Raw genomic sequence first — 24237 nt, forward strand, 5'->3', positions numbered from 1 at the left:
GCGTGGCGGTACGTCTTTGTAGGTAGGGTTGTAACTAGCCACGGCCGATGCTTATTACCAGACAAAATGCAGTATGGCAAGAGAAGCATAAAAGTTAAAATAACTTTTAGTCATCACTCTCCATTTTTGGTAGATATCTAATAATTGCCGACGGTAAAAGACATCAGATAGACATCTTAATCTGACAAGCTTGAACACTTTGTTAAAGAATTAAAAGTGTTTGCGTAAAAACTTATTTGAATTTGAAAATGCTATTAGTTATAGCTACAGATTTCTCTTTCTAGAAGATTCGACTTTTTAAAAGTGCTTGTGTAAGAGCCTATATGAATTTGAAAATACTATTAGATCTTTTTCACTGTGCAAGTGTGTGCAAAAGGTTGCTCCCTGAACGAGCACGATAATCATTTTAATGCCATTGATCGGGCAGGCTTAGCGGCGTCCCTTGCCGCTCATTTGTTCCCGTCACCAAGCTACCAACTATTTAGATTGCTTCACTCAGCTTCAGCTGAGGTGTTTACTATTAATTGTACCTTCTGAAGTCCTTCTGCAGTTCTTTTTAAGGAATTTGACAGATTTACTCATGTAACTCGTGCTTGTAAAAGGCGCTAACTCTACCAAATAGTCAACTTCTCGTCGAATTAGTCCAACTAATACTACCTACCTGTCTACCACACTGGAATAACAAAAGCCTCATTCGACAATAGGGTAAAAATAGATAGATATACTTTATTTTCACACCACAAAGACAAAAACAAGTGAAATAAAAACAAATAAGGAAGAGATCAGCATACAAAAGGCAACCTTATCGCTAAGTAGCGATTTCTTCCAGACAACCTTCGGTTTAGGAAAACTTAAGGACATCAGCAGGTGGCGTAAAACAAAAATAACCATAGTATTAGTAATACGTATATGTATTGAAAATAATTTACATCCTAATACATAATCAATATTACACAAATACTTACAATAATGAATAAAATACATATCAAAATATATAATATAAATACATTATATTGAAGAGAAATAATATATACAGATCGTCTTTACTGCAATAGATAATGAGATAATGAAGATAATGAAATAATGATAAAAATAAGCCTGAAATTCGATTTGTACAGATTCGTTTAGTATTAACTTGTACTTACTTGTAAAAGGCGCTAACCCTAATAGTTAAATGCTCGTCGAATTAGTCCAAAGTTAATCCTATCTAAATCAAGCCTGTCTACCATCCGAACTATTCCGTCGATGAAAAATATAAAGGATCTTGTACCCTTTCAGACGAATGTGAGGGCACAAAGGAAGGCTGTAATGAATCGGTTGTTTAATTAATTAGTCAAGAAAGGGCTCGGGTTAACCCCCCTCTCCCCCTACGCTCGTGTATGCATGCCCTGCATATTGATTTATTATGCCAGCCTCCGCGCGATAAATTATTTAATTCTAAGTTCCGAAGGCTCACATCTATGCGAACGTGTGGGGATATTAATGACTCGAAAGATTCCTTCAAATGGTCCGTGAAGGAGGCTCTGTTTTGGGTGTTCTGTTTGTATATACAGTACAGGTATTGTCTTATTTGTGTAGGTAATATTGGTTTGTCGTCTTCATAAACGATTTTAACAATATACTTTCTAAGTTATATTCGTAAACCGCGTTAACTAGGCACTGGAGGGGCGACATCCCGGGAACTTTAACAAAATAAACTGAAAATGGGTGCCAAATTGGTACTGCCAAAGGGTAAGTGTAGAAATACATAACCCGACTTCTCTCTGAGAAGTACCTAAGTATCTCTACAGAAGATTTCCTTCTCGTAACAATGAAATACATACACCGCGGCTAGCTTATATTCAAAAACAAATTTATCTACTGATTTAGTACAATGCCGGTACTGTTCCCTTCATAGTTAATTCTCCGGTCCTCAGTAAAGCGAGCAGTACGAGTATGCTCGTGGTGACGGTGAAGGTTTTAGACGGTCTTAAAGAAGCTAAAAAGAGCCATGAAAGGAAATCCTGATACTCCCTTCAATTAGAGGAATGAGAGGTATAGAAGGCATCTATATGTGCCGTAAACTAGTGGATAGATTGACTAGATAGGCGCGTAATCGTGATGTTACAGTGATATGTCCAAACGATCTTGTGACATCCAGATGACTTAGTAGTATCTTCTTGATTTAATTAGGTATCCCGGCACAATTAGTCAGTTCCAGATATTATTTCCAAAATATCCTCTATTTATCCACTTACGCCGTATTTACGAAATATATGCGTAAATGCATTATAATAATAATAATAATAATAAATTTATGTATTTTCCTTTTGGCCTTATATATATTTATTTTGTACCGGGCGTGAGAGTAAAATTTATAGAGATAATAATAATAATAGTCTTTTTATTTCCATAAAGTATGTAACAGATGATGTGCATGCATAAAATAATAAATGAATTACCAAAAGTACAATTTTCTTTCTTTTTTTTCTATCTTAATCATTTCTTTCTTTCTTTCTTAATCATTATGGACCCCTCTACGGGTGAAGTCCTCCTCCATTTCCCCCATATCTGTCTGTCTTTCGCTTTGGTGATCCAATTTTCACCAATTTTTATAACTTCATCGACCCATTTCCCCTTGGACTACCTCTTTTTCTTTTGAATGTTGGTCCTTGCCATGTAGTCACTCTCATTACCCATTTCTCATTGTCCATACGTGCTATATGACCCATTTCCATTTTTGTTTTTGAGAATGTTCCAAAGCATCAATAATCTTTGTTGTTTTTCTTATCTCTGTGTTACGTTTTCTATGTATTCTTCGTATATTTAATATACTTCTTTGTAAATCCATTATCCAGACAATAAACGGACTGCATCGTCACATAGAAAACCAGATCCGAAACAGTAAACGCACGACAATGCACATCCCTTCCCTATTTTTACCGAGCCGTGGGTGGCTCGGTTTACAGCCCAGTAGCCGCCTACAATTTAATAATCGGGCGGACTATTAACTGTTGTTTTTCTTAAGGCAGCTATTTTGGACGCGCCCGCGCTGGACCACCCGCGCTCACGGTTTATGCTAACTACTGTTTACCTCACACGTGTGTGTGTTATAATGTGAGGTGTAATGTTGCTATTGTTTTCATCATTATCAGCCTATTTTAATTGCCCAATGCTAGGGGATATAGAGTAATCGAGTTAGTGCAAAAATCCCCTCTTCGGCTCTCCTACTATAAGTGTTTTTCTTACATTTGTGGTATTTCTTCCCCGGGTTAAGCGATTAGGCCACTTTTTGATTCCTACTTCTTTTATACATGTATTTTCATTAAAGTGTAAATTAGTATAAGTAATAAAAGTATTCTCCGTATTTTAGAGCCGTGATAGCCCAGTGGATATGACCTCTGCCTCCGATTCCGGAGGGTGAGTTCCAATCCGGTCCGGGGCATGCAGTTGTGTGCATTTTATGAAATTATATGTCACATGTCTCAATCGGTGAAGGAAAACATCGTGAGGAAACCTGCATACCAGAGAATTATCTTTATTCTCTGCGTGTGTGAAGTCTGCCAATCCGCATTGGGCCAGCGTGGTGGACTATTGGCCTCACCCCTCTCATTCTGAGAGGAAACTCGAGCTCAGCAGTGAGCCGAATATGGGTTGATGACGACGAATAAAAGTATTTTAGAAAGAAATCTTTAATGGTTCATTTTTCACGACAATATTATAAAACCGTACCTTAAACCCGATATGAAAATGAAAATAAAATTGAGTATAGCCCTCTCTCTCTCTAATAGTGACAGTGGACAGTGGTGAGTCTGAGCTCTATATCACCTCTTCAGTAACGAACGAATCTCCTTATATGGAATATGTAGCAGTAAAATTATGATAGCCATTCGGATTCGACCCTCACCTCTTTGCAATTTGCCGCGTCACAAAAAAGCGATTCTAACGTATGCAACTAATCTTATTAAATCCAGTAGACTGGACAAGTGAGTGAACTTATTCTAAAGCAAGACTAACTATAGTATGCGCATTATCATCTGAGTCGTCCGGTCATAAAAGTCAAAAAAGATAGGAATGTGCAGCGCGCCTACCTGCGCACCCTAATTATCGATAAACGGCTACCTGCGCACGTGCTAATGATGAGTCAATAATGATTTGGACGATTCTGATTGGTCGGTTTCTAATGTAATTGCATTGCGTATTTTTTTTGCTATAAATGTGTTTACTGCAATTAAATAAATACATTCATGTGTTACTCGTTGCGCACTATGGATACTAATATATAATAAATTTGGCAGAAGACGAAGATTCTGATGATGAAGACTCAGATGAAGATTAATTTTATTTAGTTAATAATTATATAATATGAAATATGTATTATATTAAATCAAATATTGTTAATTTTTTTAATTTTGTGAACAAGATACGATAATAAACTTTACTTATCGATAATATGTCTTTCATTGTTACACCCTTCACTAGACGGCTCCATAAGACCCATAAGTGCAAGCGAGATAGATATAGAGAAATGATTTATGGCCCTAAGACTCAGTTGTTAATGCTATTAGTATAGTTGAAAATACTTGGAATAATAAATCTAACTAGACCGGACGCCACCCCTGTGTAATCCTTTAATCAGTTCCACAGTAGCCCTTGCCGGCACCCTATTTTTACCCCCCCATCTATAACATACCCCCTTACCCACCCACAGGACCCCTCGAACGGTGCAAATGACAGTTTCTAATTCCAACTTGCCATGAAAGTGTGTAATTGTTGCGCCGTTGATTTATACATTGAATATTTTACGCGGAAAACTGAACGTGTGTGCATATGTGGCTGTGTGTGTGGGCATCGGTTTTCAATTGGTTTTCGATGTGTGCGTCCGTCAATTTTGTGTCATCACATATGTAAATACTTTTGTTCGGCGTGTTAATTACGTCGTGGTAGCTCAGTAGAGTCGTATATTTTGTTTGTTGAATCTTGTAGTGTTAGATGTCTTGAAAAACATGAAGGCATGTGTCTGGTTAAGGGATATGGTATGACTCGTACATATAGTGGTAATAATAATAATCATATCTTTTATTCAGTTAAAAAAAACAAATTAAAAATCAAGGCGAAATTACAAACTAATATTAACAGAGTTTACACCTACTTAAATTACAAAGTTTCGCTGCCTCTGCTCGATACTACAGTTAAGAGCTGTAGTGCTGATTTTCAGGCATGACCAGGGTGAGCTCACGGACCAATCGGAAATACGTTTCCGTCGTCGCTAAAAATAATCATTAAATAATAAAATTATGGAGAGGGGGGGGGGGGTAATACTAATAAAGAAAATTTATTGAATTTATTGCAAAATATGAGTTAAAATTTTTTGTTGCTCTAAAAGATGTATTTTAATTATTTTTTTGAAAACATGGTAGGATTAGTAATAAGCATTAGATCACAAACTTTTATATAAAATTACGTAGTTCTGGCTACTACTGGCTCACGTATCTCTATCGCTCTATTATATATACGCTGACATTAGTGAGATTACGAAAACCCTGTGTTATGTAGTAGGTATATTACAGTACGCCTTTATTAGGAAACAAATTCTACATGATTGCGTCGATACCTCCTAGGTGTCACCCTTTCGCATTCCGATCTCTCGACACATGGGTGATACTGTACAATGTAAAGGTAGCTTCGATACGACACATCTATAGACACCTAACGATGAGCCTACAGAATCCTGAAAATAATTGAGCACACTCTAACCGTACTTATAATTATAAAGATAATTAAAAAGCTTATACAACTTAATTTATTCACTCATATTTGGAAAAACATTGAAAAGTTTTTATAGTTTGTAGTAAATTATATAAATGTTAAATTTAAAGTTTTATTACTAGAAAATTAAGATACAGCAGCACTTGATGTAAAACAGAAAACCGTCACTAACTTAGAACGTCTTAAGCCCGCAAAGCCTCAACTCTCATAAGCTTTAAATGCCTAATTTTTCCGGCAACGGTACCCTTTAGATTTCAATTCGGAACACAGGTGCTTCGAAGTAAAAGTGCTGGTAACTTCACAGATAAGCATTGTATAGGATGCAATCTCTTTGATAAAGTCCGAATCTCTTATATCGCTTCTTCGAACGCGGCAAATAGATAAATCATCATCATTTACAACCCATATTCGGCTTTTGAGCACGAGTATCCATTCAGAATGAGAGAGAAAATAGATAAATAGATGAATGGTAATGCATATATTTCGCATACGTTTGGATTGTCAGGCACTATACATACGTACAAATAGTACCAAATGGAAAATTCCTTGGCCAATGAAGCTTTGGCCTCGTAAGAACGCTCAGAGCCACTTAGCGGGTGTCGGAACGTTCAAAATCATAGCTAATAACTAGTTTTTCTACGAATCTCCTATGATAACTATGTGACTCGTAGAGCTATCTCTACGAGTCTCACAGTTCGAAGACCCGACGGGCGTTAGAGTCGAGAGAGTTCTAAGGTGCTTGAATGGCGACCCCGCATCAGAGAGCACAATGTTGGTCAACTAAGTGGATTGACGACATCAAGGACCCACACTGGGACCCATTGGATGCAAGCGGTACGACTCCGTAGTGTGTGGAAGTTCACACAAAAGGTCTATACCCAGAAGTGAACGTCTGCCGGGTGATAAATAATTAATGAATGAATAGTTTTGAAGGCCTCCGTGGCGCAGTGGTATGCGCGGTGGATTTACAAAACGGAGGTCCTGTGTTCGATGCCCGACTGGGCAGATTGAGATTTTCTTAATTGGTCCAGATCTGGCTGGTGGGAGGCGTACCGCCAAGCGATTTAGCGTTCCGGTACATCTTAGGCTTCTCATTATTTACCATCAGGTGAGATTGTAGTCAAAGTACGTCGTAACTTGTAAATAATAAAAAAAGAGGCACCGGTTAAGCATTGCATTTTTTAACTTATGAACTATACGTCACTGACGGGATCTAGCTAAATATATGTCCGTAGAAGCAATCGTATACGTATCTATCACGTATATACTCGTAACGTGTTTGTCAACACGTATGACCTCGATTAGGATTGTCGATTAGTTTGCAACGTAATTCGGAAATGTTGAATCAAAAGCGGGAACGGAATGTCGTACACATATCGATGCCGATTAATTCCTTGTTTACGGTATAATCGACCAGCTCTTACTAGGATTAAGAGTAATACAAAAAATTAGTTTGTTTTGTACAGAAATACTATTGGTTCGGTTTATTAATGATCGTAATTCGACTAAGTATTATTTATTCATTTAAATTTTATGTATGGACACAGGGTGGCACTATATAGTGGCACCTTGCGTGGCCTACAAAGTGTTATTCTGTTTATAGGCTATAATTTCTTGCTATTAGGGCCATCAGCAGGCATATTCACTATCTGCGACGTATGCTAGTTGACATATTATGTACGAAATTAAGAATCTATGTAAATATGTCATCCGGTGCTTACTTAAAGCTTTTCTAACTTGGAAATTGCCTGATGCTCCATACAAATTACCATCCCCCATTGTAAGGAAGTGGGGAGAAAGAAACAAAAGTAGCCTATGTCACTCTTCATCATTTCAACTATCTCCATTTAAAAAATCACATCAATTCGTCGCTCCGTTTTGCCGGACAGACAGACAAACACTTTCACATAAACTTCTCACAAAAATGAAGGGAGCAGAAAAAAAATCCAAATTTTTGGGGCTGTGACTTATACAAAAATGGTCGTACAGCAAAAAAAAAAATCAAATTGTAGCTCTAAGTGTTTAGTTTTTGGATCTGAGTTTGAAAATTTTTTTTTGAAAATACTTTTAATACTTTATAATAAGAAAACCACCGAAAAAAAATTTTTAAAAATTTTTTTGGTTTTTTTTTTAATCTACGGACGTGGAAAAAAATATGGACCATATGGACCGGATAGCTTGTTTATTCAGATTTAATTTCGTTTTTTTTAAATCTCGATACGAGCATTTCTCGCTGAGATATCGATGTTTAAATGGAAAAAGATCATTTTGTCTTTGATTACCAATATCTCAGCAACCAATGATCGCACAGAAATTTTGAGGTTGGTTTTAAAAACTTGAATAAATTCTCTACAAGGATTGGCAATTGAATTTTGAAAAAAAAATTTTAAACTCAGATCCAAAAACTAAACACTTAGAGCTACAATTTGCTTTTTTTTTTGCTGTACGACCATTTTTGTATAAGTTACAGCCTGTTGAAAATCCTCCAAAAATTTGGATTTTTTTTCTGCTCCCTTAATTTTTGTGAGAAGCATATATAATATTAAAGTATGAATAAATGAAGTAATGCTTGGTGAGAAGAGCAGCTAGTATCGTACTGATGTAGTGTTGTCTTTGCTAGGGCAGCAGCAGCAGTTCCACTTCGCGTTCGGCCAGCGCCCCTTCCCCTTCCCGCCCGACCCGCTCGGGGGGTTCAGGATGCCGTCCATCACTTCTTGTCAAAGTGAGTATTATATGTGTTCAGGATGCCGCCCATCACTTCTTGTCAAAGTGAGTATAATATGGATTCAGGATGCCGCCCATCACTTCTTGTCAAAGTGAGTACTATGTTACATATATCACTTCTAATACAGTGAATAAACATTCATTATGTTCATTATAGTTTTTAAATAAAAGTAGCAGTTTAACACTGTCATACAATCATTATTGTATGACAGTGTTAAGTATTTTTAAATATTTTTTTTACATATCAGTGCATTTTATTTGCAACAAAAAATATTTTAATATTTTTATTATTTTTTTTTGTAACACAGTTATACCTATTATGGTTTGTCAAACATGTCAAATGCACGCTAATCCCAAAAATGCAACATTTCAATCAAAATATATAAAAATGTAGACATTGTCTTAAAATTGCCACTTATATTCAAAGTATATATTACTCATGTTCTGATAAGTAAAAAGTGAATTCATTATATTATGATTATATCTAGACAAAGGCAATGCACTCTCTTTCAATTACCACTTTTAGTCAAAGTATCTTATAATATGTATTTTAGTCTTATAATCACATCTTGTCAAAAAAACCCCATCATTTTACTTAATTTAAAGATTAATTCTATTCATAGTCAGTGCATTCTCACAACAGAATACATAAAACATATACAGAGAATAGCATAAATAGTGATAGATAAATTGGTTCTCAACAATCCAACAAATGACAACGCGATCGGACAATCTAAATTGGAAACCGCACAAACCTCATAACGCGTTTGATAGCTCAAAAGTGAATGAGTCACTAAAACCGCGGCGGTACGCTAAACTACGTTCACTAAAGCGCGGATTCAATCAGTCGCCGACAAAAAAAAAAAGCTCCAGATGAAAGCTGACTGCGAACCCAATCGAACAAGCGTGCGTCGAGCGCTGAAATCCACCGGCCCCAAAACAACTCCGGGCTCAAACGGGAAAAAAACATTCACAAATCGACGCGGCGAGCGCGTATCGTATAAAAACCGAGTCCGCCGATCGCCGGCCAAAAACGGAACCGTGATACCGAAAAATAAAAGCCCGTAATACTCCGGAAAAAATAAAGTGGACGCAGCGTGCGCGTATACGTGTCCTCCCGACGCGATATCTTTATAAGTGCCCGCTCTTGTGTTATCCAATGCCCCGATGGAATAAATATCGAGATTTGCCGTTTTAAGATACATTTTTAAAGCATTTGACAGTTTATTGCGTTTTTGGTTTATTCTACTGTTTGTTTTGTCAGTCTCGGATGTGTATATCGAGCATTAAGTTAACAATATCGCTTCCTGTCTTCAGCGTTTGAGATTTTGTTGGCTAAATTATAAGTAGTAATGCGATGTTGTTAATGACTACTGTTAGAGGAAAGATATTTAGTAACAATTTGCGGTCTTTAACAAAACAAAAAAAAAAAAAAAAGCGAAAAGAAATCATTTCGTAGTTTAATAAATTTATTCGTAATAATAAAACTATTACTGCGAATAAATTTAAAAACTATATTTTAAGGCCGTAGGAACTATGATTTTTTATAGGATAGTAGTCTTTAGCCACCTCTATCTTCCGGTGAAAGCCTCATAAAATTCAGCTGGTCCAGAGGTTTGCGCGGAGAAGTACACGGACAAAATTAATTTATAATTATATGTATAAATGTAAGGCTAAGAAAGGCAATTTTAACATAGCTCCGTTTCCAGATATGAGTCAGTTCGGGCTGAGCTCGAGCAACTCTCACTGGGGCTATGGCGGCGCAGGCGCATACCCCGCCTACCTACCCTCCTGTGCAGCGCCCGCAGCGAGCCAGTTCAACCCACCCGCACTGGGCTTTGCGGGGACCGTGCCTGATAACACATCCACGCAGGACTTTACCAATAACACAGGTGGGTGGTCATCATTATTAGTCATTCTAGACATGAGCCTGTTCAACCCACCCGCACTGGGCTTTGCGGGGACCGTGCCTGATAACACATCCACGCAGGACTTTACCAATAACACAGGTGGATGTTCACCATTATTAGCCTTTCTAGACATGAGTCGGTTCGGGCTAAGCGGAGCCCGCAGCGAGTTAGTTCAAGTTCACTGGGCTTCACCGGGACCGTACCTGATAACACTTCCAAGCAGGACTTTATCAATAACACAGGTAGGTGTTCATCATTATTAGTCATTCTAGACATGAGTCAGTTGGGACTGAACTACAATATTGTCACTGACATTCTCATTTATATATTTTATGCCATATTATTGTAACAGCAGTTTCATTATTTTTAACTGAGTCTCATGTATTTTTGTATACATCTGAGTATTGTTTTTTTTGTAAATAAATTATAACTAATATAAATCATTAAATAATTTGATTGTTAGAAATATAATTAACTTTCTAATTTAGAAAACATCTTTATTGATTTCTAACGAAAATTTATTTATCAATATTTACTATAGAAAGAATGGAAACAATGTTTGTCGTATGATAGGTTATAAACTATGAAACCAGCATGGTGAAATTAAATGTACCAACATGGTTTACGACTGACATCCTCCTTAAAACCGTACTGTGGACGCTACTGCCCGCCGGCGCAGAGAACCATGAGCTTCACACAACGGGGAAACGATTCAGTGGCCTGATGAATAGAAACGGGCGCTACTTAGTTAAAATTCACTGTGTATAATGAATTATAAGCTTAGCCCAGTCTCAGGCACGATCCTTTCCTTAAACGAGACCAAAATTTTTGTTTTACCTCTAAATAAGCAAATAGCTTGTGCTACAAGTAGGTACAACAAAATTCTAATGGGTGTAAATCGATTAACAGATGAGTTAATCTGACCTGAGACTCGGTTTGAGTCTGGCCATACCAACCATAGATCTATTTTGAGTTGTTGTGAGAGATTTTGATCGGTTCTTGATTGTTTTCGCAAATATTTTTTTTTAATGTAAATCTAATCAAATTCTTTATATACCTAGTTGTAAAAGGCTTAGTTTACAAATACTTTTAAAGCGTTAAGTTTGAGTATTTACAGTTCGGTAATCAGGTTATTTATCCACTAAGCAAGAAAATGATGCGAAATGGTTTCAATATAGGATATGAAAATTGCTCAGGTCATATAGGTGTACAACAGTACAGTTTATACATAGTTTAAGAAATTCAGTAATATCGTGGTCAAAACTGCAAGTAGGTGGCAGGTTGTTCGTTCTTATGTAATATTGTTCTATAACTCAACGTTCAATTAGTCCATAGACACAGTTTTTATTGAGAGATACCTAGCTATCAAGCGAGAGCGCCATATAACTAACTGAAGACTGTAGCCATCGAGTGAGGACGCCATGTCTTCTCTCCGACGTGCTGTTCTATGGGTGCACATTAAAACGGCTCTCATTATAATTTACAGCGGTACGGACACGTCCGATACATGCGATGAATTTATTGCCGATGCGTGCCCGAGCCGCACGAAAAATATAGCCATATTAAAACAATGTAAACATTCTCTCCAATAAATAGTCGCCATATAGATTTAGATACACTCTATTTTGAGCACTAGATTAGTCTTATGTCGCTGTCATCGCCGTGTTGACTAACGGCCGTTTTCAATAACCTACCCAAGATTACGGATAGATAGCTATCCTCGATTATCAGTAACAATAAGCGCCGATAAGCGAGACCAATTAATAATAATAATGTAAAGCTGAAACTTACGCAAGAAATCGCTATTGTATGTGCAACTCATGCTTCACGATTAAAGAAGTGAAGCTCTATTTTAACCAATTAATATGCAATGAGTCCGGAAGGCGTGGGTTCGAATTCGGTCCGGGGCATGCACCTCCAACTTTTCAGTTGTGTACATTTTAAGGAATTAAATATCACTTGTCTCAGACGGTGAAGGACATCGTTAGGAAACCTGCATACCATACAAAAATTTTCTTAATTATCTGCTTGTGTAAAGTCTTCAAATGCGTATTGGGCGAGCGTGGTGGACTAAGGCCTAACCCATTTCTTCTGAAAGGAGACTCGAGCTTAGCAGTAAACCGAATATGGTTTGATAACGAACGAAGTAGAACCAATATCAAATTATGAGAAACTAACGGATGCCCGCGACTTCATCCGACTGTAAATCCCACGAGAACCATGATGTTTTCCGGGATGAAAAGTTAATCCAGAGTAAAATCTATTTTCATTCCAAATTTAAACCAAATTGTAAGTGTGATGTGATGTGATATCACACACAGACTTTACTCTTTTTAATTAATTAATTAGGTAGGCTAAAACGTGTTGTACGCAATTGATTCGTTTAGTAATTAGGTAGGTAACAACGTCGTTTAACAAATCAATCAAATAAGTGCAGATAAAATTGATTTATTTTATTGTAAAAATGTTTCCTACAGATGCTTTACATCACTACATTCTATTTAAACATGAATAGATTTAACGACGTCTTGATCACGATATAAATACTATTATCAAGTGATTGACATCTATTTTTGTTTGTACAGTTCTCCCGGATACAACAGGCGTCGATCTGGATCAACAGCTGTCGGGGCTGGTCGGCTCGTCGCCATCCCACCACAGCAGTCTCCTGCCCCGGTACAACAACAATACGGACTACAGCCTATCAACAGGGCCCAGGTCACTCAGCGACAACAGTTCTCAACCCGAGTCACCAGTGCAAGACGACTTGCTGACTTCGAACACAACAACAAACATCGGCCACAACCATTCGAACTCGAACTTTCCTTCACTAATGGGCTCACAGAACACGTCTTATGGTAGCAGTAATTGCAACAATTCCCTTTATCCTGTATTGCCGGCTAGTTTGCTGTACAGCCAGCTGTATACGGCGGCGAATCAGACGCACAATTTCCATCCATTACATTCAAATTCGATCCATTCGACGCAGAACCATCATAACGAGTTGCAAACGATGATGGATCAGATATCTTCGACGACTAGTAATCATAGACAGCATGGGAGTCACGGGCAGGGAGATTTGTTGCTAGGCGGTGGCAACTCTTGTGCTGCTGCAGCTGCTAGAGGGGAAGACGGTAGAGTAAATAGTCTTGGTCAACGAGGTAACCCCCAACCTGACAGTAACACTGTATGGAGGCCGTATTGAATACGTATTGCGTGGAACTTCCCACATATCTAAACCTCTTACATAAACAAAAGGAAGAGTAACGATTTGATCATTACGAATTGCGAATTATTGTTACTATAGTCAATCTATTCCGAAGTCCGTTAGGCTTTGTGGCAACACTACATGACGTGTTGAAATTACCTCTGAACATATAGAAAACGCTTAGCCCTCATTCGCACGAAAGCTTTTTTAGAACGGACGTTAAAAAGCGTTCAATACAACAAATGCATTCCCAAGTATATGTACACACAACAGCGTTTTTAAAATATGACGTTTTTTTCGAGCAGTGTTCAATTTTGGGCGTTGGAAATTTACCTTAATTTAACTTTATACCATATTTGCACGCTTTTTAGCGTCCATTATAAAAACTCTCGTGAAAATGAGGTCTTAAGCTAACGCTTATGACAGAACAACCGCGTTTATATTCATAATCTGAAAGATTGATTCGTTAAAGAACGCCTTTCCATTTTTCTCTGTCTATGCCTTCAGTTTACACACCGATGTCGCTAAACCTCAGACCAATTACCTTTGGACTTGTAGCGCACTCAAATTCACCAACAAAATTGTCTGTCGCTTTTTTAAGGGGGACGAAGTAAACGCACACATCGAAAATATTTAACAAAAATAAATATATTCTGTATCGTAATACACACACGTGTAATTTTAATACAATGAAACATCGATTATGTTATCGATATAGACACAGTTTCTATAAATACGTTAGATCGTGATCATATACTTTTGACAGAGGGGTAACGTCTAGCGAGGCAGGTCCTATGGTAATTTGTCTGAGCTCTCAACTGGCTATTGTACAATTATTAATTCTAGTCAGTAAAATGACAAGAGCAACTGTCACTGAAATGTCATTTTACTGACTGGAATTAATAATTAATCGTACAATACTATCAAACGATTGTGTACATACTGCGTACAAAGCCAAACAGACTAACTAGACAAACTATACGATTTCGTCTGTTGCAACGAAATAGATATCGTAATTATTCAAAGTATTGTTGGATCTACGAAAGATTTGACATTGAATCATTGATATAAAATCGCTCCCGTCCTTTATTATACGAGTCGTTTACGAACCAATGTTGTAGCAACAACAATTGTTTTAATTTGTGTCTCCATACACTTTTGTGTATTTATTGAAATCGTAAAGCTAGATTCACACAGCATTGTCTTGTTGTTTTATTTTTAGTTTACGTCTTAACCAGTGACGTGCACTTCATAAATGCAATAAAGCAACGCCTGCCTTAAGGACTCAATACAAACCGATGTTGGACCACAGATTACATAGTTGGACAAGGAATTTTCCAATTTTTACTAATGGTGCATAGCCTAGTTAAAAACCTTATGCACGCTACTGGTCTTAACAAATAAATAGTCGCATATACATTGTGCACAGAAATATACTGCAAAAAACTGTTTAAATAAACACTGTTTAAATGCTTGAAAGAATGCCGCAAAAACATACAGGACATTGCCGTGTGAACATAGCCCAAGCCTGTATATGTATCAAAAATGTTAGATGACAATCTTGTGTTTTTTTTTAATAACTGATCTTTTAATTTTTTAATGTTTAGATATGTCTTTTACTTGTCTCTGATGTACTGATTTTTTTTATTTAATATTATAAAACATAAGAGACACTAAATTGAAATCTGATTCGTTAAAGTTTAATCGTATGTAATATTTATGTCTTTCAATATTTTTAAATTGATCTTAAAACGTATTATTTTAGAATTTAATAATGCACTTCGGTAAGACATGATTGTTTTGTTTGAAATAATTCAGATTTTTTTAAACTATTAAAAAACAAAACATACCTACGATTCGAAGGTCGTAACAACTCCTTTTTAGTTACAATTATCCGCCCTCTATTTTGACGCGAGTACATTAAGGTGGGCGGATAATTGTGCCTCTGAGTATACAAAGAGGAGGAAGCAATCTTGGTTTATGATTTCAAAACAAGAACTGACGCTGAGTGCGTTATTAAAATCGTTATGTTTAGTACCTACTTAATACTTTTGTCCCCACAAAAAATCCCTTTTTGTTTAAAAATATCATCATAATTTGTAGTAAGTATTTTAGAAAAACAAATTGTAAATAAAAATGTGAATAATTTGTTGTAAATGCATCTTGTAAAGTGCAATAGTTGTGCAATTATAAAGTTGAGTAGATGTATACAAAGAAAAGTTAGGTATAAGATACAATTATTTGTTGATTATGTGAATCTGTCCATAGTAGATAATAGATTTTTAGGGTTCCGTTTAAAATAACATTATTTATTTGTGTTGGGTTTTTATAGATTTTTTATATTGCTTTTTAATAACATGTACGTGAAGTATTCTATTTCAGGAAGACGCTTATGTTTGGATGTAGTAGTAAGGTAACTCCAAAAACGCATTGTTATAGTATTACTAGCCGGTTTCACCACCTGAGAAGTGTCGGAGAGCTTTTTTTTTATTCTTTACAAGTTAGCCCTTGACTACAGTCACACCTGATAGTAAGTGATGATGCAGTCTAAGATGGAAGCGGGCTAACTTGTTAGGAGGAGGATGAAAATCCACACCCCTTTCGGTTTCAACACGACATCGTACCGGAACGCTAAATCGCTTGGCGGTACGTCTTTGTCGGTAGGGTAGTAACTAGCCACGGCCGAAGCCTCCCACAAGCCAGACCTGGACCAATTAAGAAAACCTCAATCGGCCCAGCCGGGGATCGAACCCAGGACCTCCGTCTTGTAAATCCACCGCGCATACCACTGCGCCACGGAGGCCGTCGTTATTCACAAGTTTTGACTTTTTCATCACTACATAGTCTAAAACAAAGTCGCTTTTTCTGTCCCAATATCCCTATGTATGCTTAAATCTTTAAAACTACGAAACGGTTTTAATAGATAGAATGATTGAAGAAGATGGTTTATATATATAACTAGCGACCCGCCCCGGCTTCGCACGGGTGCAATGCTGATACTAAATACACTACAGAAAAACTGTGAACGTTGTATATAAAAACATAGCGACCTCGGCTTCGCATACTTCTATTCTATTCTTCTATATATTCGCATACAGGTATCACACTAATATTAAGGCGAAAGTTTGTGTCTAAGTGTGTGTGTGTTTGTTCCTCCTTTACGCTGCGACTACTGAAGCGATTTGGCTGAAATTTAGAATGGAAATAGATTTCACTCTGGATTAACACACAGGCTTCTTTTTATCCCGGAAAAATCCATGGTTCCCGTGGGATTTGTGAAAAACTGACTTCCACACGGACGAAGTCGCGGGCGTCCGCTAATTTTTTATAAAGTAAGAACGTGACACATATCACTTTTAGAATATACTACACTTATCAGGTGATGGAACCGGTTTTATTAAAAACCGTTGCTTAGCAACCACTGTAAATCAAATTAAAAATGCTCACCTTATGTTTCACACACGAATGCAAATACACATACTACTACAACCAAAACCAATCAAAAATAGAATAAATATCTATGACTTTATTTCTATTTTTCACAATACCTGCAATACAGTTCATACAGTTTGAGTGAAAGCGCTTTCTAGTTTTTATTGTATTCGGAAAATAGGATCCGATACTGCTAGTGCACTGCATTCGATCTGAATCCGACAAAATACTCTATTAATGTACTAAGTATGAATACTTATATGTGTACCTATTTAAGTAAATATAGCGAAAAAATGTTACTGGCTTCGTTGGTCAGTGAGATTGGTTTTTTTTTATTCTCTACAAGTTAGCCCCTTGACTACAATCTCACCAGTGATAATGCAATCTAAGATGGAAGCGGGCTAACTTGTTAGGAGGAGAATAAAAATCCACACCCCTTTCGGTTTCTACACGACATTGTACCGGAACGCTAAATCGCTTGGCGTTACTTCTTTGTCGTTAGGGTGGTAACTAGCCACGACTGAAGCCTCCCACCAGCTAGACCTGCACCAATTAAGAAAACCTCAATCGCCCCAGCCGGGGACCGACCCAGTACCTCCATCTAGTAAATCCACCGTGCATACCACTGCGCCACGGAGGCCGTCAAAATGGTTAGTTGAGATGCAGATTTTTTAAATCGACATGAAAAACATATCTAATTTTGATAATTTGAAAGTTTTTTTTTTGATGCGACAACGTCTTATAATTCGATGAAACCAGATGCAATCTCGAAAAAAGATGACGTCATGCGTCGTTCCCTCGATCTAGTGTTGCCAATTTTTTTTACAAGAAATAAAGTATATTCTGGTCTATGAAACTTATTAAACAGTATTTTAGAAAAACTAAACTTTTTTTTAAAAAAATGCAACTATATCATCAGTATTTTTTATGACGTTATCACGTCCAACTATCGTCAGTAAACTGACTTTACAGATAAGCGTTTTTTTTTATGCTTGACCACAATCAAGCCTGATGGAAAGCAATGATGAGGTTTAAGGTGAAGCGCGCTTGCCTAGAAGATGCCTATTCACACTTGCCTTGAAGGTACACAAATTGTACGTGTACAGGGTTTACACAGACGCTGAAAGAGCATTTCATATTTTTTAGCAGTTCTTATTAGGAAGGTTTTTTTTTGTATAAGCAAGCGCTTAGTTGCAATCACGCCTGATGGTAAGTGATGATACAGCCTATGGTGGAACGCGCTTGCCTAGAAGATGTCTATTCACACTTGACTTGAAGATACCCATATTGTAGGTGGTGGGGAAAACTGAAGCTGGGAGAGCATTCCACATCTTTGCAGTGCGTATAAGGAAAGAGGAACTAAATCGCTTAGTACGCGTCCGAAGAATTTCGACGACGCAAAACGTTTCGAGTGGGTTGACTGGTGGACGTCGACAACAAAAGAGAACTCATTAAGAGTCTTAAAGGAAACCAAACATTGTTCATACATTTCTGTGTTCACAGTTTTTGAATAAACAATTACCATATCCAAATTAGTGTCATTATTGATTATAAATATCAGTTTTAAAATGGTTTAGTTTCAATTTGATTGTCAGTTGCATAAACAAGAGGAATATGTTCCTAAACATACCACATGGACATAATCCTGATATTTTACTATTTGCGATTTACGTATTGCAATCTCGAACGGATCGGATACAGTGCACAAGCGTTTTTATTGTACACATTTATGGATTTGAACATTGGAATTTTCTTCGTTATAATATTTTTTCGTATAATTTTGTTATTTTTTACAAATCATCTAAATAAAGGTTGGCATTTATTTTTCTGGAGATACTTTCTTGTATTCGGTGCCAAATTAGAAAAATATTGGTATTTATGAAAAATTACCAACTTAAAATAAAATTATCCTAATTTACAATATAATTTGAAATGACTCCGTATGGCAGTTCAACCACGGGTGCATTATTTTACTTCAAAATTAGATAAATAAATGGTTGTGAAACCTTATAAATTAATAAAAATCTGTCTAAAATATAAAATGCCAAAGTTATTTTTAACTATTAAAATGTATAATTTACATAAGATTGTTTTAATTATTAAATTTTAGGACTTTATTATAATTTTATTAAAATTATTATATTTATAACGATTTTTATTAATATGGTTTTTGTATTGTGAAACTTGCGTAGCAATTTATTTGTGAAAAGCTTATACGTTTTGTTGACTGTACGTAGCGGAATTCACTTTGTATAAATAAATTACAAATGAACGTAAACATATTTGTTTGATTATATTATCGTTTCATATTCCTTTACTATAGAAGAGCCGTGATAGCCCAATGGATATGAACTCTGTCTCTGATTCTGGAGGGTGTGGGTTTGAATCCGGTCCGGGGCATGCACCTCCAACTTTTCATTTGTGTGCATTTTAAGAAATTAAATATCACGTGTCTCAAACGGCGAAGGAAAACATCGTGAGGAAACCTGAATATCAGAGAATTTGCTTAATTCTCTGCGTGTGTAAAGTCTGCCAATCCGCATTGGGCCAGCGTGGTGGACTATTGGCCTAACTCCTCTCATTCTGAGAGGAGACTCGAGCTCGAGCAGTAAGTCGATTATGGGTCGATAATGATGATATTTATACTCGTAGCTAATCTTTCAAAAGGATTTTTTCTCATACTCGTATGTCTTTTAGTAGCCATTCGCTAAATTAAAAAGTCAAAGCAATTTTCACTCTATTCCGAAAAAAGATTAGTTTGAATCGATCATAATTTTTTTATGCTAAAGCTATGAGGGTTGCAGTCATCAACAAGTAAGGAACCAAAAGACTTCGAAATGTCAAGAGTTGACGTTATCCAGCACCTTCTTGCAACCCCTTTGATTTTCTCCAATTTAAGAGGGGTTCACCAACACAACGCGGGATCGAGCCAACAGTAGTACAATAACATAATCTTAAAGGTACCTTTTTTTTCTTATTGGTCAATCACTGACCAAACCCGTAAATCAGGTAGGTACATAATATGTTAAGCATCATCGTCATCAGCCTACTTAATAGTTTCGGAGACTATTCAATGCAAAAAAAAACAATTAAATCTTTCCTCTTTATAATATCAGCCTATTTTAAGAACCTCCTTTTATGAAGGTTTACGTGAGGTTGAGTAAGCTTACCATATACTCCAATATACCTGTATGATTTAGTGGTATTTATGTTTGACACTTGTATCGATCACTATTAATTGATGTTGATGATAATGTTGGGACCGACGGATAAGAGAACTCTCCGCAAATATGGGCCTGACACCACCAACTTGTTCTTGCTGGTAAGACAAAAAAACTCGATTTTTTATTGCTCAACCCAGGACTCGAGATGTGAACCTACGTAGGCTAACCACTCGGATGACAAGACACTGAAATTACCGGTACATAGGCTTGAAATATACCTCATTATCTTATAAAGGCTCTCAGCGGACGATGGAGCGACCTATGCTTGGAGTTTCTCTGTGTGAATCAGAGATGAGGAAATCCGCAGAAGAACCAAAGTGACTGACATAGCGAGCGAGTCGGAAGCTGAAGGAGCAATGGATAGGGATCATAGTTTGAAGAGCCGATTGACGTTTGGGTCCCAAGGTGTTGGAATGGCGGCCCGCACCGAAAAGTGCAGTGTTGGTTGACCCCCACTAGATGGATTGAGGACATCAAGCGGGTTGCAGGAAGCCGCTGGATGCTGGCAGCTCGGCACCGTGTTGTTTGGAAGTCCATGCAAGAGGTCTATGTCCAGAAGTGGACGTCCGTCGCTGTAAATGATGATGATGACTGTATATCTAAAGAATTTTTTCCTTCTTCACCTACCTTTGCTCTCAGGCTTATTCTTGTGAAACCAAGCAGTAGGTAGATATACTTAAAAGGCGTAGTAGCTGACACGAATTATAAAGACATGGTCTTTCACAAAACATAACTGGTTAGTCCTGTTGTTCGTTATAAGAAAAGATTTCCCTTAAAAAAAAAAAGAGTCGACATAGAAAGAAAATTAATGGTAGCAGGCTGGAGTTGCGACGTTAACCCGATTTGAAAACTCAATCACTGTTGGGAAGCTATATAATCCTCGGGAACGGGTGGTGGTAGTGATAATGATAAATTTCATAGTTAACCACATCCTTGATTATCACAATAATGCTGTTTGGGCGGTAGAAATAAAAATATGTTTTCTGACCTTTCAGATCAAAACACATTGCTGCTTCGCGATAATAGTCTCCGAACAAACTCTATCACAAAGACTCCCATTACTACTTAGTACTCGTATACTTACATCTAGGTAGGTACCTACTAGATGCATACAAAATATTGAATGCAACTCGCACCCTCCATCAGTGTCAGAAATGCGCTAATCCTCATTAACTGCCTACTTTGCAATTTTAAATCTCATTATTGTCCAAATCGGGCTGCCATCGATTTTTCGCGCAGTACAGATGCTGGGTGGGCTCGCATATATTATCGTAGGTAATCAGGTGACACGCTCTTGTGACCATCTCTTTTAGTGTTTACTACAGGACACGTGCAACTCATAAGGCTTAAAACTTTGTTTTTTTTATAAATCCCGCGGGAACCATAAATTTTTCGGTAAAAAATGTCCCTTGTTCTGCTTCAAAGTACAATTTATCTGTACAAAATTCATACAAATTGATTCAGCTGTTTAGCAGTAAAGTGACAGTCAGACATGCAGACTTACTTTCGCATTATGTTGTTTCGAAGATATTAGTGTGGATTCAATATACTCGCACCACCAGGACGCAGTAACAAAGCGATGTTTTTAGAAAAGTGTGTCGTAATATCGTTCCCATATCTTAAACCCTTGGACTTGCTCTTGCTTAAACTCCTCGGTGACGGTTAGCTCGCTTATAGTTTATTTTTTTTTATTCAATCGAGTCCTTGTAGTCCTAGGGCTCCCGTATAGATTGACTTTTTTTATTCAACTACAAGTTAGTTCTTGTTGTATTGACTAACGTATAATAAGATACTAGCGATGAGATGGTACTTGTAAGAGGTACAAGTTTATTATACCGATACCTTTGATGGTTTTTAAGTGACGTCATACCGGAATACCGCTAAATTGCTTGTAATCTAGCCACAGACGATGCCTAACATCTGAACAGACCATCTGAACCAAATAAGAAAATATAAAATCCTAAGCTGGGAACGACCAATACCTCTCAAAAGAGAACATTACCAACTGCGCCTAAGAGGTCATCAACCAAACACAGGTAAAAGTGATAGATTAGACAAATATCTCGTTATATGCGATTGCAGCGTGGTCAACCTCGTGTAGGCGTCCGTCTGTCCATCGTTTCGCATTGGCGCAAATTAATGAGGGTGGGATATTTATTCCAGGGTTTCGTTTGCTCGACAAAATATCAATTCACCTCGATTTGTGTGTCTGTGTGTGTGCGTGTGTGTGACGTCAGGTGATATGCAAATGTTACGCCCGACGGCGGAGCTCAGTAATGAGCTCATTAAGCCTGATATACCTATTGAAGTTGCGGCTCATAACGGCTCAACTATTTAACTGCAGGACTCTGGATCAAGCTATCAAACTGTACAGCGTGCGTGCAGTTGACTTATTTGTATAATTACATTGAATTTCGGACTAATTTTACGTTATGTGTATTGTAATTCATATGGGTGATTGTTTGTATCTGTTTAATTGCATGGTTTGTGAATGGTTTTTGTTATAAAATCATTAGAGATGTGGAAAAATTAGGTTATTAGATAAACGCAGTGAATTCTCGAAAATTATCTATACAATGTTAGTTCTTTCATGTATACCTTCACTATATTAAATAGAGATATGATGAAGTAAGGTACGTATTAGCAGTCAAGCATTCAGAAGAAGGCACTGACCAAGACGTTTGGTACGTCCTACGTCAAATACTCAAACACGTCAAATATTCTTCTTTACTACTTTTTCTTCACTAGAACCCTAGACACCCGTTCTTATATATAACTAAGCCTTGTTATATAACCGAACAAATTTTCTCCGATTACATTAATCATCGTTACCATTAACAACACCCATATTCGGCTCAGTGTTGAGCACGAGTCTTCTCTCAGACTGAGAGGGGTTAGGCTAATAATCCACCATGCTGGCCCAATGCGAAAAGCAGACTTCACACACATAAAAAATTAAGAAAATACAGCATACAGCAAAAAACAATGCAGTTTTATTCACGATGATTTTCCTTTACCATTTGTGACACGTGATATTTAATTTCTTAAAAATGCACAATCCTCCGAATCGAAGGCAGGGGTGTCGAAAGACCCCTCTTTCCAAGAGCCTATCGGCTCTACTCTAAAACGGAGCCAACCCAAAGACGCAGCCATTTTCATGGCTGGCGAACGACCTCTCGCGCAGAAGGCTATGCCTTGGTCGCGACTCCACACGGGCCCTAACGGGCCCGAAAGAAGAAGACACCACGGGGTCATCATATCCACTGGGCTATCACGGCTCTCTTACTGGGATGTCAGGGATCTCTTCGCTTTCAAGTTTGTATGGAAATGAATAAATTAATATGTTCCCTGCGCTACAATGACTATAATTTCCCTCCACTCAAAATAGATATACCTACCTATAAATATTAGTGCGTAGGAAAGTAGTTACTTTAAATTTTACCTCATCCCGCGATATCGGCTGAAATTTAAATATATTGACTAGTTTATTTAATGGAGTGCATTAATATGTTGAACACGGCGTACCTGCATCCATCAGTGCCGGCACCGCGCTAATCCTCATTAATTACTTTGCAATTTTAAATCTCGTTATTAACGTCCAAATAGACGTTTCAATATTTAGCTCAAATAATGAGATAAACGTAAAAATTATTTTATATTAAATTATCAATTATGAATGAAAAATTATTATCACTGAAATATAGAAAGTAGCAGAGGCCCGCGACTTTGTAAGTGTTTATTCATCAATTAATTATAGAAAACGGACGCCCGCGACTTCATCCGCGTGGAATTCAGTTTGTCATAAGTCCCTTGGGAACCATGGACTTTTCCGGGATGAAAAGTAGCGTAAGTGTAAAATCTATTTCCATTCCAAATCCAGCCAAATCGCTTCAGTAGTAGCGGCGTTAAAGAGTAACAAATATTCAAACAAACATACATTCATACAAACTTTCTTTATATTAGTAGGATTTATAATACTAATAGTTCGTCA

General features: G+C 37.2%; 1 protein-coding gene across 1 annotated transcript in view; it reads left to right on the forward strand.

Annotated features, from left to right (window-relative positions):
- Positions 1–13713, forward strand: part of LOC112045253 (runt-related transcription factor 3) — a 48299-nt gene extending 34586 nt beyond the window's left edge. The window contains exons 3-5 of the mRNA XM_024081365.2: positions 8354–8470; positions 10182–10364; positions 12968–13713. Of these exons, the coding sequence (XP_023937133.2) occupies positions 8354–8470; positions 10182–10364; positions 12968–13587 (920 nt within the window). The 3' untranslated portion in view covers positions 13588–13713. The remainder of the gene's footprint in view (positions 1–8353; positions 8471–10181; positions 10365–12967) is intronic.
- Positions 13714–24237: the final 10524 nt, after the last annotated feature.

This window comes from Bicyclus anynana, chromosome 19 (genome assembly GCF_947172395.1).
Source record: "Bicyclus anynana chromosome 19, ilBicAnyn1.1, whole genome shotgun sequence".
Classification (NCBI taxonomy): domain Eukaryota; kingdom Metazoa; phylum Arthropoda; class Insecta; order Lepidoptera; family Nymphalidae; genus Bicyclus; species Bicyclus anynana.